This window comes from Pseudorca crassidens, chromosome 15 (assembly GCF_039906515.1).
Source record: "Pseudorca crassidens isolate mPseCra1 chromosome 15, mPseCra1.hap1, whole genome shotgun sequence".
In the NCBI taxonomy this organism is placed as follows: domain Eukaryota; kingdom Metazoa; phylum Chordata; class Mammalia; order Artiodactyla; family Delphinidae; genus Pseudorca; species Pseudorca crassidens.
The window spans coordinates 19523321-19540923 of NC_090310.1; the positions used below are offsets into that span (position 1 = coordinate 19523321).

General features: G+C 36.1%; 1 protein-coding gene across 2 annotated transcripts in view; it reads right to left on the bottom strand.

Moving 5' to 3' along the window:
- Nucleotides 1–741: 741 nt before the first annotated feature.
- RBBP6 (RB binding protein 6, ubiquitin ligase) overlaps nucleotides 742–17603 on the bottom strand; it is a 32190-nt gene continuing 15328 nt past the window's right edge. Inside the window, exons 7-18 of one of the 2 annotated variants that reach the window (XM_067706349.1) lie at nucleotides 17377–17516; nucleotides 14473–14645; nucleotides 12935–13038; nucleotides 12482–12816; nucleotides 10200–10296; nucleotides 10022–10100; nucleotides 9857–9911; nucleotides 8468–8536; nucleotides 6025–6387; nucleotides 5635–5736; nucleotides 3040–4797; nucleotides 742–2738 (exon numbers count right to left, since the gene is read on the bottom strand). In XM_067706349.1, the coding sequence (XP_067562450.1) occupies nucleotides 1157–2738; nucleotides 3040–4797; nucleotides 5635–5736; nucleotides 6025–6387; nucleotides 8468–8536; nucleotides 9857–9911; nucleotides 10022–10100; nucleotides 10200–10296; nucleotides 12482–12816; nucleotides 12935–13038; nucleotides 14473–14645; nucleotides 17377–17516 (4857 nt within the window). In that variant the 3' untranslated portion in view covers nucleotides 742–1156. The remainder of the gene's footprint in view (nucleotides 2739–3039; nucleotides 4798–5634; nucleotides 5737–6024; nucleotides 6388–8467; nucleotides 8537–9856; nucleotides 9912–10021; nucleotides 10101–10199; nucleotides 10297–12481; nucleotides 12817–12934; nucleotides 13039–14472; nucleotides 14646–17376; nucleotides 17517–17603) is intronic. The other variant, XM_067706350.1, reaches the window with a different exon arrangement.

Genomic DNA, 17603 nt, shown 5'->3' on the forward strand with positions numbered 1-17603 from the left:
AATATTGTACTGTACGCTCTGGAAATAATGAATCAAGGCAAGACAGGAAGTTAATAAAAGTTGCTGCTAATGTAAACCCTTTCCTCTTCTACTACCATAGTCCAATGCCCCCTGCCAAAGTACTTTAGGACCACTACCTCACACTAGAACTGGTCTTTTCCTGCTTTTAGCCATTGTCTTCTTAATCTGCATTTATACAGCTATGCTTCTAATGTACCATTCTTATCCTACTTCCCGACATCCTTTCAATAGCTTTTTATTGCTTACAATAAACTTCCTAAACCAGAGCCATTAAGGAAATCCATTGTAGCCTTACCTAGTGCTTCTTGCCTCCTATTGCTGCTTGCTTCTGTCACCTGGACAGATTGGGTAGGCCACAGACTGTTGTGTTACTTAGCACTTTATCAAGGAATTTAATACTCATTTATCAGGGTTTCAAGAAAAATACATAACCATAAACAAATCAAAATTCCTCATCTCTAAAATTCATGTCCAAACTTCTAATTACTATATTTAAGACCCTTCCAGATTTATTCAACCAGATCTCCAATTAACCATGATTTCTTATTTCTGGCTACCTATTACCAGCCCACTAATAAAGTACATTTTCCATGTTTACTTCAGAATTTTACATATACAGTTCAGCTTATACTAAAGCCTCAAAGGATATTTTAAATATGAAAATGGAAGGGGGAAGAGACATGACACACTTTCCTTCAAATAAGGCAGATATTCAACATCTGAAAAGTTTACTGAAAACTTTTATTGTAATCAAAAAGTGACATAACGGAGTTGTAATGAATTCAGCAAATCATTCTGCTGATATTTTAGAACTGATATCAGCTTTTGCCAGGCAATTAAAAAAATTCAATGTGAAAATTTCACAGTACAGTAAACTCCACCCCAACTAATTATGGTGGTTAAAAATAATAGGCCCTAGCAAAACCTCTCATGTTACATGGTCACAACTCACAATTCTGTACAAAAGTTCGTGTTATAAAGCTCTGATGTAAAAATCAAATAATCAAGCAGCAATATTTTAAGTGCAGCACAGGGTCTTCCATATCATTATTTACAAGGCTTGAATCTCTTTACATTATAACAAAATTTAATACAGATGACTTAGTAATTAAGTCAATTTTTAAAATCTGCCCTTTTACACAGTGACAGATTTCACTTTTTGGTCATCCTTCTCCTTCTCCTTTTCTTTATCTTTGCTCTTCTTTGACTTCTTTTTCTTATGTTTGTGTTTTTGGCTTTTTTCCAATTCTACTTCAGTGCCTGCATGTTTCTTATGCTTCTTATGTTTTTTATGTTTCTTGTGCTTTTTCTTTTCTTTCTTTTTCTTCTTCTTCTTGCTGTCCTGACTTTCTGCAGAGCTAGCACTGCTACTGTGGCTTCGGGTTTGGCTTCCAGAAGGGCTATGACTTCTACTTGGACTGACACTAGGGCTGCTTTGACTCTGGCTCCTGGTTACACCTACCTGGCTGACTGATGCCATGTCCAGGCTCTCTTTTGCTTTCTCCATTACTTTATCTTTCAGTTCCTTAGAAATTTTCCCTGAAGTTTCTTCCTCTTTTACAGATACATTGCTTTCACTGTCACTTTCATTGTAATCTGGTTCAAAAGCAGCTTCATCAGTTTCTCTAGTTAAGTCAGAGGACAGTCGAGAGGAATGACTTAACTGGGGTTTAGGCTTGATGGTGTTCTTATCAATTTGCCCAGTAACTTGCTCCTTCTCAATCTGTGGGTCCGGTGGGTTAAGTATATACAGTGATTTATTGCCACTTGACTCTTTATTGTTCTTTGCCTCTAACACATGTTTCTCACGATCTTTACAGGGATTTTTATCTACAGATTTCGTCTCTTCACTTGAACGTTTAGTATCATAAGTGGATTTATGATCATGAGGTTTTTTGTCTCTTGAGGGACTAGAGTTACTTTTTTTGGAATCTCCTGTTCCTTTTTTAGGCAAATCTCTCTCCTCCCTTGGCTTAGTTTTTTGTCCAGCTGCAGAGTCTTTACTGCGAGAAGGAGAGTCTTTTCTTCTTGTTAATTCATTCCTTTCATCTCTACGTTTGGAACTTGAATACTCTCTGTTGTCATAATCAGTTTTTTTGTCTCTGTTGGGAGTGAAGTCTTTATTTGAGGAACCTCGAATGGAATCATGCTTATCTTCTTTGCCAGCAGTTCTAGTCTCTTTGGAAGATTGAGACAGACTTTTAAAATTTCCTTGCTCATTCAGACGGTCCAGATTACTATCTTTCTCTGGCTGAGTGCTGTTCTTCCTCTTTTCTGGGTTTTCCTTTTCCAACACTGAATGATCTCGATCTTTGGTTTTCCCTTTTTCACTAGATGCAGAGTTTTTTGAACTTTTGACCTCATGCTGTGTAATTTCATGGCTCACTTCCTTGGTGAGTTTCTGAATTTTCTCTGACGACTCATTTTCTTTTTCAGTATATTTGACTGCATTTGATGGTTTAGTGCCAACATTTTTTATAACACTGGCAGGTTTTCCTACACTTGATATAGGCTGTGTGGTGGATTTAACATCTTCTTCTTCAGATTCAAAGTCATCTTTATCCCATTTGGATTGAGGAACCTGAATCATAATAATAACATCTTCAGCAGGAGCTGTGTTATCATTATTATATTCTTCCATTGTTTTAATGACAGTTCGCTTTGTATCTGTTTTTTCTTCAGATTTCCGCACAGGACTGCCTCCAGTCGAACTGGTACTAAAAAGAATTAAAATATTTTTTAATTCATGAAGAACTTACAGTTATTAAACATTGATAAGTATAAAAAGACCAACTTAAACATGATAAATGTCCTTTTAACTTTCAAAAGCCACTTATTTTGCTGAGATATAAAGATTTAAGTGTATGATTATATAAAAACAAATGTGGCTCACCCCCAAAATCTACTTATCTTTTAACAATTCCTTTCTTCAAAGACAAGGGTAACCAGCTAACCCCCAACATCAATACATTCTTAATTATCATATTCCACTTTTTCCACCCACCCATTATCAGATACCTGGTATAATCCACGAGTGTTGAGCTGGATCCTTCAGTTCCAGTCACTTTTCGCCTGACCTTTCCTTTGATTTTTTCTTGTTTAACTTTGCCAGATGTTGACTCCAATTTTTCAGAGGGTTCTTTTGTATTAGATATATTTTCTGTACTTCCAATTTTTTTACCAGTTTCTCTGTTAAGCTTGATTTTTTTGGCTGGAGCAGTTGATGATGAAATTTTGTCTTTTTCAGGCGTCCTATCCAGCTTTTCAATATCAAGTTCCATTTTGCGCTTTGGTGATGGTTTCACTATTTCAGTTACTTCTAATTTAGAGATTTTCATTGAAGATGACTCAAAATCTTTATCTCCACCTTTCTCTTCAGTTTTTCTTTTTCTTTTTTCTCCCTTGCTATCAAGTGGTTTACTCTTATCATTAGGCTTCTTGGTCTTTTCTTCCTTACTAGTTAGCTTCTCTGACTTGACGTCTTTGGAGTAGTCCTTCTTCACTTTTTCCTCTTTGACTGGTTTTGTCTCCTGGTGTTCCTTTACTGACTTAGAGTGAGCTTTTCTGGGGGTACCAATGATCTTTTCATCTTTTTGAGAGGAAGATGATGATTTCACATTGTCAGTCTTTGGAGTCTCCTCTTTGGCTTTTTTAAGTGGAGGTTCAGATCGAGGAGATTTTTCACGCTCTCCATCTAGTTTTTCTTGAGGTCCTTTAGCAGGTTTTGCAACAGTTTCTTTTTTGGACACAGCAGATCCATCATTTTTCCGTTTGGTCTTGTCACCTTTTGCTTTAGGTTTATCTTTTTCTCTCTTGTCTTTTTCAGACACTGATTTAAAAGTAATGGATTCAGCATCCATTGGTTCATCTCTAACAGGTGTAGCATCATCTCTACTTGGGAGAACAAACAATGAGTCTGTTTTATTTTCTTCACCACTTGTTGGCTCTCTTGATTTCCTAGAAGTTTCTAATAACTCTGGGTTTAGAAAGCCTTCACTTTCTTCCCCCTTTCTTCTTTTTCTGTGTTTCTTATGTTTATTTCCTTTACCATCTCCTGAAACATTTTCACTCTCCTTCTCTTTTGACTTTGTATTATCCTTCTGATTGTGACTGTCTCTTGATGAAAGCTTTTCTGGATAGTTGCCACCTATGTTTCGACTTCTATGACTCTGTCCACCAGAGTACTCCTCTCTGCGGCCTCTTGTGAAGGGAGAATTCCTGATATTAAGTGGTAAAAATCTCTCTGGAGAAAAGTTCTCTCTATTTGCTGAAGGTCTAGGCTGTGCTCCAGCAGCATAGCCTTTATAATATTTTTCATACCACTCTCTATATTTTCTCTCCCATTCTCGATAACGTTCTTTTTCAAATGGGTCTCTGAAGTCAACACTCCTCCCGTAATAAGCTTTCATGTCATAAGGTGGTGGAACTTCTCTGTACCTGTTAAAATATTCACGTTCTGTTTCTCCTTGAGGTACATTACGTTTATTAGGAGATTGTCCCCTAAATGCTTGAGGAGATCTTGATCGTGAATGATACCGTCTATATGGGGGTGACCTTGACCTAGATCGATGATACCCGTGCGATCTAGACCGTGAACGGTAATTTCGACTTTTTCCTCTGCCTCTTCTGGGGTATGGAGGTGATCGTGAATAGGAACGAGAATGTGAGCGGCTAAATGATCGAGAATAAGAACGTGATCGTGTTGAACCAGATCTTGATTTAGAATAAGTATATGAACTTCTTGAATAGGATGAACCACTATAGGGAGATTTGGACCTAAAAGCAAAAATAAAACAATAGTTGATAGTTGAGAAATATATACAAAATAAAACACAGACTCTCAGATTTCAGTATGTTCTCCTCATGGTTCATTATTTATTTATATCATTTCATCTTAGATGATTAAAGAGGCACAGTGACCTCTACTGGAATGGAATAAAGTACACAAAGATCGGAGCAATCACTTGTTATAAAACAAGAGTGAAATCTTAACAATTAGAGTGAAGTGCATTAATGTATCGTGAGTTATATGACCTAGCATTAAATAAAATGCCAATTAAATTTAAACATTACTTCCTATCTGATTATTAAGTAGGAGTAACTTTTTTTGTCCTACGTTGGCCAATAGTCTAGCTTTAAAAGGAACATCTCAAGCATAAAAAATAAGTCTTTTAAACAAACTTCCTGGGAATATTTATAATTCAGTTTTTCTATCAATAAAGCAACTTGTATTCTACTATTAGTTCATAATCACACAGGTTAATGTTCCAGCAGAAAGCTGTAGCCTTAGGTAAAAGGGGCCTCAGAAATGTAATCTTTGGCTAGTCCACTATTTTTTTCCTTCCACAAACATTTCCCAATTATTTCACACTATAAATAACTTCAAGGGACAAGGGCAATTTAATCCCCATAACTGCTAGTTCTACACAATAGAATTTACAGTGAGATATTTCAATAAACAGATATTGGGAAATAAGCTACATTTCCATTTTTATAAACCTAGACCGAATCAGAAAAATTCCATCACTGCAATGTTATTTATATCCATAGCTAATCCCTGGATATTCAAAGTCCCATTTGTAATTCTGTTGTGAAGGCTTGCAAAACACTAACCTGGAAAATGAGCGCCTACGCTCCTTTTGAATCTTTTTGTATTCCATCAATTCCTTAGCAAAATCATTTGTAAACTCATCTAGCTTGGACTTTTTCTTTTCCCTAGTAAAATAAAGTTAAAGAGCGAAAGTTAACAAAAACCATTTAAGAAAACTAACAAGACAAATGTAATTAGATCATGAATGAAATGAATGAAATTGTCATTAGTTTTCCACTTTAAAACTATAAATAACTAGGAATCCCTGAGGAAGCTGCTTGTATGGCTTGGTTTAATTTTTAGGTGATTTTTCTTATACTAACTGGAAACACTGGAAAATGCTTCCAAAGATACCTATTTAACGTTACATCAGAAAATGAAAGTGTAGAGTAATTTCAAATTCAAACACTTACTCTTCTTTTAGTCGTCGTTGCTCTCTATAGAATTCTTCCCTGGACAAAGGTGGTGCTTGTGTTGTTGGGATGGTATTTGAATGAGCTGTCTGTACTCCTGATGATACCCAAGGTGTTGATAAATTGGCCGGAGCTGGAGGAAACCCTGGAGGGGGAACACTATACCCAGCAGGTGGTGGCTGGCCAGGAGGAAACTGAGGAGAAAACTGTGGAGGAGGAACACCTGGAGGGAGAGGAAGCGTGTGGGGAGGAGGAGGATACAAGGGAGGGGGTGGGACAGGTACAAAAACTGGATTTGCTGGTAGTGATGGGCCTTGAGTTCTCTGTGATCTTTCGCTGTGGTGTCGTCCACGGTTTATACTTCTGGAAAAATAAATTCCAAGATATTAAAGCATCTGAGACAAGTAACCTTCTCTTTTCTACTCATAATCTTTTCAATCCACAAACAAGGAAAAGAATCAACTATTCAAATAAGCACAGGGACACTGATATTGTTTATATGTAAAAGTAACATCATTTATATGTTAAAAACAACATTTAAGGCCAGTTAGGGATTGAGATAAGTTTACAAGGTCTTCTTTATATGGAGATGCCATACTTTTATCTTTTGATAAAAGTTATCTTTTGTGAAGTCCAAATATCACTCCACAATGATCTCATTACTTCCTAATCTGTCATTTAAAGGAACTGACAGGTTAATGTCTCTGTGACCTATTTCTCCCCAAAATGCCTTCCAAGACCAAAAGTTTAAATGAAGAAAACCCACTTCCTATAATATTTTTGAGGAAATAAGACCCTTCAAAGTAGAATAAACATGGGACTTCCTTGCTGGCATGGTGGTTAAGAATCCACCTGCCAGTGCAGGGGACACGGGTTTGATCACTCGTCTGGGAAGATACCACATGCTGTGGAGCGACTAAGCTCATGCACCACAACTACTGAGCCTGCATTCCACAACTACTGAAGCCCGCGCGCCTAGAGCCCGTGCTCCGCAAACAAGAGAAGCCACCGCGATAAGAAGCCCATGCACTGCAACGAAGAGTAGCCCCCCCCCCAAAAAAAAGAGTAGCCCCTGCTCGCCTCAACTAGAGAAAGCCCGCGTGCAAGCAACAAAGACCCAACACAGCCAAAAACAAACAAACAAATTTATTTAAAAACAAAGTAGAATAAATACTAGTTTTAACATTTGTAATTAACAACTGAAAATCTCACTTTTTCTCTCAAAGGGTTAGATTAAAATTAACGGTGCTAGCCAAAGTTTCTAAATTCTGCCTCATCAAACAAACAGTGGCTTCTTCAAAAAAAGTGGGCTTATTTCTGTTAAGCTAAAAGGATCTTTAAATTATAGGTAACTGGTATACAATAGCAGCAGCTGGGATTTAGATTTCAGGTCTCTTTTCAGAGTCTGATTAGTGAATGTTATCTTCTTATTAAATATGTGATCTAGCAACAAAACAGTAGTTATCTTTCATAAGCTTAGCAATTCTCTTTGGAGCACTAGAAGATCCCCTAAGTATGACCTAGATAGTAAGAACTATATGGCTTACTTCTTAGATTAACACTGCTTGTGCATCTTCTGGGCAAGGGCCCCTAACAATCTCTGTCTAAACTTTTGGAAGAGAAGATGGTAGAAGATGGGGATAACTGAGTCTAGGGGAGAAATAAATCCAAGTCTTCTTCACATTTGGGAGCTGAGCTCGTTAACATCCATCTTAAATTAAATCGACACCTTAGTTTGTCTGGGCCTTACTGACCACCCTCTACACTCAACAGAGTAAATGTAAGCCAGTATTCTGCTGTGTGCTGACAGGGAGAAAGCAGTCCTTGGGAAGGAGTAGTAAAGATGTAGCCTTAAAAAACCATTTAAAAATAAATAAATAAATAAAAATTTTAAAAACCCATTTAAAACACTAAATGTAGGGACTTCTCTGGTGGCGCACTCGTTAAGAATCCGCCTGCCAATGCAGGGGACATGGATTCAAGCCCTGGTCCAGGAAGATCCCACATGCCGTGGAGCAACTAAGCCCGTGCGCCACAACTACTGAGCCTGCGCACTAGAGCCCATGTGCCACAGCTACTGAGCCCATGTGCCACAACTACTGATGCCCGTGTGCCTAGAGCCCGTGCTCCACAAGAGAAGCCACAGCAATGAGAAGCCCGCGCATGGCAACGAAGAGTAGCCCCTGCTCGCCGCAGCTAGAAAAAGCCTGCGTGCAGCAATGAAGACCCAACGCAGACAAAAATAAATAAATTTATATATATATAAAATATTAAATGTAATCTATTCTTTTATAGGCCTCTTAAGGGCAACTACTTAAGATATAAGTGAGGAAAGTATAAACCAAATGAACCCACTCCCCCTACCACTACTGTGCTTTAATTTGTGTTATATTTTTCAGTGTGTCATCAGATTACTGTTTTTCAAGATTTTTAGCAAGCCTACCTGTAGCAGCTTCTCTCCCCTCTTCTAATTTGCTGTGGTGGAGAAACCAGATATCCAAGCTTGTTGGAACTGTGTGGAAAGAAGGATAAAATAGCTTGAGTATTATACACACCTTTTCGTGTGTAGACTTTAATATACCTATTTTAACTATTCTGAAAACTTTTCCTTACTCCCTGATCCTGATTCTTAAACTTGTTTCAGACAGAGATATGAGCAAGTGTTATATTTACTTAAAATGAAATATTCTTTCTGATTAACATATTATAAACAATTAAGCTTCAATATATATTTTATGTAATATTGTATTTTAATTAGCATTCTATAAGTTTCTCTATGAACTTATTGTTATAGAAAAGGAAAAGAGCTCTTTTATCTGCTGGACACTATGCAGAGGCATTTGACATGTGAGGTAAGTAGCACCATTCCAATTCTACAGATGAGGCAATGGAGGCTGAGAAGTAGAATCACATACCCTTGTCACATAGCTAGCAAATGCAGGAGATGGGACTCAAACCCAGGTCTGTCTCCAAATCCCGTGTTCTTTCTACTGATATATTCTGCTAGTCTCTCAACTAACATACTTTTTCTAACATACTTTTTCTATAAGAAGTTTGGTTTATCTTTCAAACAAAAAGATTAAAGTTTTAGAATATAAGCCAGTTTACATAAATATATGAGCCCATTTATATAGGTCACATAAATAGAAATAATTATATAAAAACAATAAATAAATCTGATTTTTAATGCCATAGAACATCCTATAGAAGATCAAAGTTCTTAGTACTCCAGGGTAGAAAATCATACCCTAAAAAATTTTTTGTTTTTTCTTCTGGGAGACGGAAGGATTTATTACTTGCAGCAGTAAGGAGAACACCAGGGATCATTCACAAAGCAGTGTCTCCCACACCCTACAGATTTTAATATGCAATAAAATTTCATTAACATAGCTAGTCAAAATGAGAAATTTTGTGTTTGACAGACTTTAATCTTATTATGTGTTTATTTACTCAAATCAAAAACATCCAAATTAAAGAGGAAAGTTTAATCTACCAGCATAATAACTGACTCAGTATTTAAAATATTCTTTCAAGTAATTCTTATCTGTTCATTAACTGAGATTCTGCCAAGATCACCATTTGTTAAGCCATAAAAGTAAAAAGAATTTACATGAGTTTACATCTTATTATTATAGAAAAGAATTACTAATTTTTTAGGAAGAATTCTTCATATAGTCTTGAATTTGTGACATTTTACATAAAAACTGTGTTAACATGGCATATAAAAGAGGAGTTCACAGTAAAAGACACTCAGCACACACTGCTGAGATTGTAATTTCCATCATCCGGTTAGAAAGCAATCATCTGAAGATTATTTGAGACATATACTTACTGTTCCCAACCTGGTCGACCACCACCTGGACGAGCAGTGTTTATTCTTACTGGACCTTGGAAACAAAAATAAACAAAACCAATAAGTAAATATAAAATTACAGGTTAAATAAAGTTAAAATTATTTTCTAAGGAAAAAAGTTCAAACCAAAATGATTTTACTCACCAGTTGTGGGGATCAATTGTCCATGCAATAATGACTGTCCAAGCAAAGATGGGGTTCCAAGTACAGGCACCTGGTAACCCTTTAGGAAAAAACCAAAAAGGTATAGTTAAAAAAACAAAACAAAAAACTCTACTGTAATAATAATAAATCTCCAAATTTAAAAGCCAGTGAAACTTACCTTCTCTTCCATAAGGGCAGTAATTGCAATTGAAGAGGCTCCCTTTGAATGTTCAGATGCAAGTGCTGCAGCTGGCAGTATTTTATTATCAGAATCCCTAGATAATAATATAATTTACAATACATTAAAAAGTCACCAGAAATGGAGGATTAAAGTTACAAACTTCCAGTTATATAAGATAAATAAGTACTTGAGACGTAATGTACAACATGATGACTATAGCTAACACAGCTGTATGGTATATAGGAAAGCTGTTAAGAGAGCATAGATCCTGAGTTCTCATCACAAGAGAAAAAAATTTTTTTTCCTTTTTATTGTATTTACACATGAGAAGACGGATGTTAGCTGAACCTACTGTGATAATTATTTCACAATATATGTAAGTCAAATCACTGTACTGTATGCCTTAAACTTATACAGTGATGTATGTCAATTATTTCTCGATAAAACTGGAAAAAAATAGGCAATATTTTCCATATTTTTGAAAAAAAATTCCATGTTACAAGGATGTGAGTCATATTTAAGAGGCCTCTATATATAATACTTGTAAAGTTTGAAAAATAATAGACCTGAAGGAAATGTCTGCATTACACAAATATTCTTATTTCAGGAATACATAATCTGTGATAATAGGATTATAAAGTTTACTTCTGCATGTAATGAGTAAAAATTATCAAAGGAAAATAAAGAGTAAAAGTCACATCTTGTTACTGTTCATCCATCACACTTCCATTAAGATGAGTTACATCAAAGATGATGAAAACTTCTGGGGAAAGTGAGAGAGGACTGGACTTTTGAAGAGTTCTTCATATGTAAGTGAAATGTAAAATGAAGAAGCCTCCTTAAGAAGTACAATCGGGCTTCCCTGGTGGCGCAGTGGTTGGGGGTCCACCTGCCGATGCAGGGGACGCGGGTTCGTGCCCTGGTCCGGGAGGATCCCGTGTGCCGCAGAGCGGCTGGGCCCGTGGGCCATGGCCGCTGGGCTTGTGCGCCCAGGGCCTGTGCTTCGCAATGGGAGGGGCTGCGGTGGTGAGGGGCCCGCGTACCGCAAAAAAAAAAAGAAGTATAATCTATGATAGATATGATAGAAATTGGTTCAGTTTTAAGACTAGTAAAGCTAAAAAAAAAAAAAAAACTTGAGAGACAAAATAAATAAATAAAGGATTAAGAGTAAATTCTACTTCCACCTCTACCACTAAATCAAAGGGTAACCTTAGATAAGTCAATGAACTCTCTGGGCCTTATTCCCACTATTAATCAAATAAAAGGCTGAAATAGGTTAAGTGGGATTTAAAAAAAATTTTTATTTTATTCACGTATAGCTGATTTATAATGTTCTGTTAATTTCTGCTGTACAGCAAAATGATTCAGTTATACATATATATACATCCTTTTTCACATTCATTTCCATTATGGTTTATTACACGATATTGAATATACAGTTCCCTGTGCTATACAGCAGGACCTTGTTTATCCATCCTATGTATAATACTTTGCAGGGATTTCTTAAATATACTTGTAAAGGTCCTACTCCTAAAGATTTGGTTTCTGGGAACAAACCCCTGGCATCTATTTTTTAAAAGCTGGTTGAGTTTTTAAGTCTTTATGAGCCATTGGACTATAAAGGTCCCTTTCATTTCAGGAGTGGTAGGATTTAAATGAGTTTTCACTACTCTCCTACATAATTATGCTCCAAAACAATCATTTCTTGACCTCTCTACTTCTACCAGTATTTCATCCCCTCTTTCTCTATTTATCCAAATTGTTCTCAGTTCTGCTCAAATCTACTGTTTTCTAATAACACCATAAGAGGTGACCACAAGTGACCTCTCCCTCTTGTGAACTGCAGAGCTGACTGTCATGGGATATTATTCAACATTTAATGTGACTTGCTGGCGACGTATATAGTTTTTGACCTTGGGATGCTTAATAATTTGCAAATGAATCTCCTTCATTTGTCTGTTCCTCCAGTAAAACTTAGCCATTTCTTTCTTTTTTTTTTTTTTTTAAATTTGGCTGTATCGTGTGGCTTGTGGGATCTTAGCTCCCCAACCAGGGATCGAACCTGGGCCCCAGCTGTGCAAGTGCCAAGTCCTAACCACTGGACTACCAGTGAATTCCCAAAGACTAGGTCATTTCTTACAAGTCATCCACCTTACTGAGCACAGTGGGATGCAACAGACTGAAGGTCACTAAAACAACTGTTAAAGCAATATACAATAAAAAAAAACTACATCACTGATCTCACTTGTTTCCTAACAGCGAGAAATACATAGACTTACCGAAAAGGTCCATCTGATTTTTCTGAGTGGACTGATATGGAGACTGTTGCAGTTATATCAGGTACAGGGGCTGGGGTAGAAGATGGATTTCCAGGCACAGGAGGGGCCAAGGAAGACTGATTAGAGGTTAATGAAGATATGGATGGAGCCGGGTGAGTTGATGATGTCACTGGAATCATCAGAGGATCTTGTTGTCTTGATATTGGAGACCTCATCAGAGGTTGTAGGTTCCGTTGAATGAGTGGTCTTGGAGGTGGTAGTTGGGGTGGGGGTGGAGGTAACTGTTTTCTTAGTCTTTTCGTATAACCAGTTTCATTTTTGAAGTTATTAACAGCCTACAGACACCAATCATAAAAATGCAGAAAAATGTAATGTAGTATTTACTCAAGTACGGTTAAATCAATTAAAAGATTTTTAAAATTTTTTCATAAAAAGTGATACAAATATAGCTACCTGTCGTAAGAACTTATTGGCAATTAAAGCATCAGGAGAGACATCATTCTGATGACATGTTGGACATGTATGTTCATCTGATTCCAAGAGAGCTGTCCTTATACCTATGTATAAGATTTTAAATATTAACAAAAGCATAGTTAGGAACCCAGTTTTTACTGAATGAATTAAAAAGACAGTTTACATGTGTTCAGTTACATTACTGTTTTTTAAGCACACATCACTAACCATTTCTATTCTTAGATTAAGAAATTTAAAAGTAAAATTTCTCGCCTGATAGCACTCCTCTGCTCTAATCTCTATCTTAAAAACAGAAGTAATGGATATAAGCTAAACAAACATTTAAACTGAGAGAAAAGATGCTCTTTCCCAAATACTATTCTCTTTGTTTAGCTAGTAATCGGAATATTATAGGGAAAAAAAAAAGAAAAGAAATAGTCTACAAAGAGACAAAAACATTATATGGCTAATATAGGGCTTTTAAAAAAGCATCACTTGGGAATTCCCTGGTGGTCCAGTGGTTAGGACTCCGCACTTTCACTGCTGAGGGCCCGGGTTCAATCCCTGGTAGGGGAACTAAGATCCCACAAGGTATGTGGTGCTAAGAAAAAAAGCATCACTAGAAAAGGGCATTATAAATAACAGAAGCATTGTTCAGGCAAGGAAATCAGAGACATCTATAGCACAGCAGGTAAGAACCAACACTAAATTATAGATGCACTGACTATGCTTCAGTGTTGCAAAAAATCCAATCATAAGTGGTCTGTTAAATTCAAGACACACTCTGAAACAACTTTTAAGTGACCTCTTCTTGACTTTGGTCTTCACTGAAGAGGCCCCATAAAAAAGATTTGTATTCCAAAACTACCTTTATTTTGTGGCCGTGAGACCAGGGATCAAACCTGCGTCCCCTGCAGTAGAAGTGTGGAATCCTAACCACTGGACTGCCAGGGAAGTCCCCCCAAACCATCTTTAGAAATGATGAAGACCAGAGCAGGACTGAGCAATGAAATTTTCAGATGACGTAAGAAGGGACAAACTTAAGATAAGTGGCAGAAAAAAAATCAAGTGCTAATAGAATATAAATGATTCACAAGTAACCCCCCGGCAAATGTTGGGTAATATCTTTACAGAGTAGTTCTCAATCACACTTAAGAATTTTAGAATAAGCTATTTTTCACATTCCTAGAAAGGGACTTAGATATCATTTAAAAGTACTTCTGGAATATCTAAAGCCCAAAAGGCTTTTAAATTTCTGTATACCATTTAAAACACAGAGGAAATAAAAATCCTACATTTTATAAAACCTCAGTAAAGTCACCTTGATGAAGGTAAAGAACGTGGTCAATTCTAATATTTAAAAGGACAAGGAGGTGGTTGTTTTTTTTTAAAAAAAGTAGCAACAAAAAGTTATTAAATGCTCATTGATTAATTTATCAATAATTCATATTATTAAAATATACAATATTGCTAACAGCCTTTCCAAGGAAATACACATACTCTAAATTATGTATTGTCAAAGATTCAACATTTCTTACATTCATCACAATAACTATTTCCACAGCATGGAATGACAACAGCATCAGTCATAATATCTTTGCAGATGAGACACAACAATTCATCTGGGATAGGATCATCTTCTTCTGAAGATGATGATGGTTCCTCTGGTAAAAAAGGTGGTTTTTCTTTTTTCCCAATTGCATATGCTTCTCTGTAAAAGAAAGTTTTAGTGTTTTAACATTGTTAAGGCAAAGTATTTCCAAAAAAATTTATATATTCTACTATACCATAATGGATACTTATAATTCAGTACAATGTCAAATCAGTTTATATAAGTGTGTACCTCCCAAAATAAGGGAGCAGTTATGAACATCCCCCCCTGAACAAAAAGATATAAAACAAAATCCTAAACAAGTATAACAAAAAAGAAAAAAAATGCTATGAAAGTGGCTAAAAGGATCTTCGAATCTGTAACTCTTAAGAACTGAGAGCCAGAGAAGTAAAGCGACACAATCAGTGCCACAAAGTTTTATTTATATGGGTGGCAGAGACGGGATTTGAGCTTAAGCTATGACAACACCCTAATCACTATTTTCTGTACTACCATGTTTCTTGGGGGAAAAAATTGTTTTTTCTTCCTCCATAGTCTAACAGTCCCCAGAACCTGTGAAGGTACTAATGTGAATACCACAATATGGGAAACTAAAATTGGAACTGACATTACACAATTAAGGGGGATAATTCAAGGGAAATATGTCACTAATCACACCAGTAATTAATAGCCAGAATTAGACTTCAAAACAGTGGTCTACTATACTTAACATTTTAAGAGAGATTAATCTATTTATAGTCAATTAAGAAATATTCATGACTTAGATATTAAAAATATGTGTAAAAAATTTAAAGGAACACCTCATTAGATATTTGGAGGTCCATTTTTCGTAGAAATGTACTTTGCAGAAATGTTGGGTATTAAATATATTAAAAATAAAAAACCAAAATATTCTATTCTCAGACTTATCACCAGTGCTTCCAACACCCTCATCTTTGTAATCAGGCACATTTGTAAAACACAGGAATTCCTAGAGAAATCCTTTCTGTTTCATTCAGGAACAGAGTGTGTTCATCTCAAATGCTAAAATGAAAGAATCTCATCTGCACAGAGCAGGGTACCTTAGGTGTGTTATTTGTGTTGCAGTTGCTCCATAGACATCACCACGATTCCAGAAATATGTATCAATTTGCTTATGCCCCATTGTTCCCAATTTGTGAAAGAGGAGTCTCCCACTGCCCAAAAGAGAGAAAAGAAAAAAAAAAAAAAGAGGAGAAGAGAGGATAGAAAAAGAAACAGAAGAAGAGTCTAAGTTGCTTATCAGTGGTGTTAGTGGAGAAGGTGAAAGTTTCATTTAAAATATTTGGGTTCCCATTTTCCCCAGTATTTGCTGTGTGTTTGGCACAAATGGGCTTCTGTATTTCAGTATTCAAAAGCAATGAAGTTAATTATTAGTAGGGGTTCACAGGTGATGTTAATTTTTCCAACACAAATTTCTATTTAAATACTTTAATATCTACATATTATATTAATATGTAGCCGTCTGCTCTTAAATTGTGTCTGTAAAAGTCATCAATTTCAACCTAAAGCTGTTTGGAATCATGTATGAAATGTCTGAATTAGAAACAGCGTAACAACAAATTGCTCTAAGATGAACCACAAAAACACAGGATGGTAGACTGATAAAAAATAGATGGGAGTGAAGTTGAGAAAGTGAGTAGGGCTGGGAGTTTAGGAAAACATTAATTCTTATCTGTGAACTACAACAATGTATTTACTCAAAAACAATGTATTTACCTACTCAAAAACACAATCTTTTTTCAGTATCATTCTGTAAGCATAGCCATTTTCATCATCCTTACCTGCTCACCACATCTGACAATATAGCATGAAGCTGAGGAGAACTGTTCTTAATATACATTTTGTCACTAAGAACATGGACATCTACTCTCTAAATTGATGTTTCTCAAGGTATGCCCTAAGGATCCCCTAAACTCATAATCTCGAGGACTTGTTAAAAAATGCAGACTCAGAGTCTCATCATATAATCCCTGGGGGCGGGGCAGGGTACCTAGGTTATTTAACATACTTTTGTAAGAGATTCTTATGCACGATTAAGTTAGCGAACCATATTCCAAAGAACACTTAATATTGTGTTTTATATTGTGAGACTTTACAACTGTTGATGGTAATCAAAAAGGTAATTAAATGTATTAATAACAGCATATAAAATGGAAAGTTACCTAGTTGAACTATGCCTCTAGGTTTACTGTCTATTCATTTCATTAAAAATTGGCTCATAAAATAAAATCTGAAAACACATTAAAAATAAGCATTAAGGTATAGCTTATAGAGCTATAGCTGATCTGAACTAATGGTTTATAAAATAAACCACACTTCAGAATCTTAAGACTCACACAGTATATCCAAACTTATTCAAGATACCTCAGCATTTCCTTTAATCTTGGCACTTAAATTTGCCTTGATATCTTGCAGAACTTTTATTCTTAACCGTCCTGCTTCTCAGAAAGTTTAAGATACTTGTCTTGTTCTTTTAAAGGATGCAAACAGCATATAAGACTATGTGGGAGTATGTATGTGAATGAGGAAGAAAGCAGGGAATGACAGAAAAAGAAAAATTAGAAGATCACAAGGGAAGTGGCACTCACTGGCAGCAAAAAAACCCCAAATCCATTTTAAATTTGCTTTAAATGGAGCAGACTGCAGCCTCTCATTCTTAACACAGAAATGCAACATGTGGAGACTAAGTCTTGGTATACAACGTTCATAAGGAATCCAAGTAGCCAACTCACAAGCCCAAGATTAAATAAAACACTATCACCTGGACTGACTGTAGTCTCCATAGATCATACCTAATTTGAATACTTACGCATCTATAGTTGGTATTGCATATTTTCCAGTGTTGGTAAGCATTGCACCTTTCATGTTAGGATCTTTCACCTCCATCATAAAACTTCTGGGAATTCCAGTGCTCTTTTTAATCCTAGGACCAGATTCAAAGTTCTTATCCTATATGTATGGGAAAGGAGAGAGGAGGAAGAGAAAAAGCAGTTACCTTTATTTAATATTAGCTAACACGCAGTGCTATCATATATG